This window comes from Colobus angolensis, unplaced genomic scaffold, assembly GCF_000951035.1.
Source record: "Colobus angolensis palliatus isolate OR3802 unplaced genomic scaffold, Cang.pa_1.0 Scaffold9, whole genome shotgun sequence".
NCBI classification, from domain to species: Eukaryota; Metazoa; Chordata; class Mammalia; order Primates; family Cercopithecidae; genus Colobus; species Colobus angolensis.
In genome coordinates this window covers 1,470,071-1,472,557 of record NW_012122931.1, presented here as the reverse complement: position 1 = coordinate 1,472,557, position 2,487 = coordinate 1,470,071, and the positions used below count along the sequence as shown (strand labels likewise).

The 2,487-nt window shown below is 52.3% G+C and overlaps 1 protein-coding gene across 1 annotated transcript in view; it reads left to right on the top strand.

Moving 5' to 3' along the window:
• The window catches only part of CEL (carboxyl ester lipase), a 12,474-nt gene extending 10,466 nt beyond the window's left edge, over positions 1–2,008 (top strand). Inside the window, exon 12 of the mRNA XM_011931427.1 lies at positions 1,672–2,008. Coding sequence (XP_011786817.1) covers positions 1,672–1,911 — 240 coding nt within the window. The 3' untranslated portion in view covers positions 1,912–2,008. The remainder of the gene's footprint in view (positions 1–1,671) is intronic.
• Positions 2,009–2,487: the final 479 nt, after the last annotated feature.

The following is a 2,487-nucleotide window of genomic DNA, read 5'->3' as shown; positions in this document are numbered from 1 at the left end:
GGTGACCCTGAGGCCGCCCCCGTGGCCCGGACAGCTGTCTTCGGTGACGCTCAGAAGCCTGCAGTCATTAGTTTCTAGTGTCCCATGAACCTTGGTCTTAAGAGGCCGCAAGGGTGGGACCCCAGGGGCTCCCCTCCCGTCTTTAGCTCTTCCTGAATAAAACCTCATTTTCCTGTCTGGCGTGTTTCTTTGCTCCCAAGGCTAAGCTGCGGGATCTGCCTGTCAGTTGCAGGCTTGCTTTTTCATGCCCAGCTCGTCTGTCTTTGGCCAGAGGCGGCCTCAGGTTGGTCTCTGTGGTCCTTTGACACAACCCTTGGTTCTTGGGCACCTTCCTTCCTTACAGCCACCGCGACGCTGCAGACTCCAGCCCCTCCCTGGCATTTCCTGCCACGGACCCGGGCCAACCATTTTCCCAGGGCGCACTCCTTCGTCACTGTGAACATGCTGTTTAGAGACCCCAATCCGGTCACCAGGGCTGGTGCTTGCTCCTGGGATTTCTTTACCGCTAGGGTTTTGGAAGAGACAGAGCCAGGAAATAAGTATTTTTTTTTAACCAATAAAAAAAAATAAAGTATGAGGCCGGGCACAGTAGCTCACGCCTGTATTCCTAGCACTTTGGGAGGCCGAGGCAGGAGGATCACTTGAGGTCAGGAGTTCGAAACTAGCCTGGCCAACATGGTGAAACCCCATCTCTACTAAAAATACAAAAAATTAGCCAGGTGTGGTGGCGCGCACCTGAGGTCCCAGCTGAGGGAGAAGAATCGCTTGAGCTCAGGAGGCGGAGGTTGCAGTGAGCTGAGATCACACCACTGCACTCCAGCCTGGGTGACAGAGCAAGACACGATCTCAAATAATAATAATAATAATAATAATAATAATAAAAGTATGAATTCATGCAGGCATTTCCCAGTTGTAAGACTGTCAGGTTTTACTTCTCTGATTTTACACGTGTTTCTTTTTCTGCCGATGCTGAAAGTCTGGGTTCCTGACAGCACCGGCGTCATTGTTTATGCTCTTTTTCCTATAACATACATATGCTAGTTTTGAAATATCAGATATTGCAATAAATCATATAAATTATATTTAAAGCACATGAATTTAAATAACAAATTATAAATTATATAAAGTAATATATGATAAAATATTAAGACTACTAAGGATCATTTAAGATCGATTTGCTCATTCTCCTTAAATTCTCCCACAGAATAAACAATTGTGCCTCCAGGTCCTTTGAGTAGCACTATGGTTAGGCCATCTATTGATACACAGTCAGTTAGAACTTTGGGGTTTTTTTAATATGCAGATATAGAAACTGACCTATGACTTTTTTTTTCTTTTTTTGAGGCGGAGTCTCGCTCTTATCACCCAGGCTGGAGTGCAGTGGCCGGATCCCAGCTCACTGCAAGCTCCGCCTCCCGGGTTCCCGCCATTCCCCTGCCTCAGCCTCCCGAGTAGCTGGGACTACAGGCGCCCGCCACCTCGCCCGGCTAGTTTTTTGTATTTTTTAGTAGAGACGGGGTTTCGCCGTGTTAGCCAGGATGGTCTCGATCTCCTGACCTCGTGATCTGCCCGCCTTGGCCTCCCAAAATGCTGGGATTACTGGTGTGAGCCACTGCGCCTGGCCTAATTTTTATATTTTTAATAGAGACAGGATTTCACCATGTTGGCCAGGCTGGTCTGAAATTCCCTGTCCCCGCCACGGGTGACTCTGAGTCTGCCCCCGTGCCCGCAATGGGTGACTCTCAGGACGCCCCTGTGCCCCTCACAAGTGACTCTGAGGCCGCCTCTGTGCCCACCTCGGGTGACTCCAAGGCTTCCCCCATCCCCACTACGGGTGACTCTGAGGCCGCCCCTGTGCCCCCCACAGGTGACTCCAAGGGAGCTCAGATGCCTGCAGTCATTGGCTCCTAGTGTCCCATGAGCCTTGGTCTCAAGAGGCTGCAAGGGTGGGACCCCAGGGGCTCCCCTCCTGTCTCTTGCTCTTCCTGAATAAAACCTCATTTCCCTGTCTGGAGTCTTTCTTTGCTCCCAGGGCTAAGCTGCAGGAAGGAGTGGCCCTCAGTTACCGTTACAGCACCAGGTGGGGACCCAACCTGTGACCCCATCATCTCGCACAATCCCCAGGCTCCCGGACGTCGATGGTGGCATCCTCACTTTCGAGTGAAGGAGGCGGGCCCAGGGAAGGTGATTGGCAGGCCCAGGAGTGGGAGTCAGGCACAGGTCACTCCAGAGCCTGCCCTTCCCTGAATGGAACCGGGCTGCTGGCTCCCGGGGGCTAGATTCTGTCCCAAATGGTGGGAGGGCCTGGTGGCAGCTGCAGTCAGAGAGGGAGGCTGTGGCCTCCGCTGGACTAGGGGAGCCCAGCCACACCCACATCCTCTGGGTGCAGGGAGTAAAGTCTGTGTTCTGACTGGGGTCTTGGGAACCCACCTGGGAAAAGAAGGGGATTCTGCTCCTCCAGCCGGATCCAAGTCAAAGAAAGAGTCA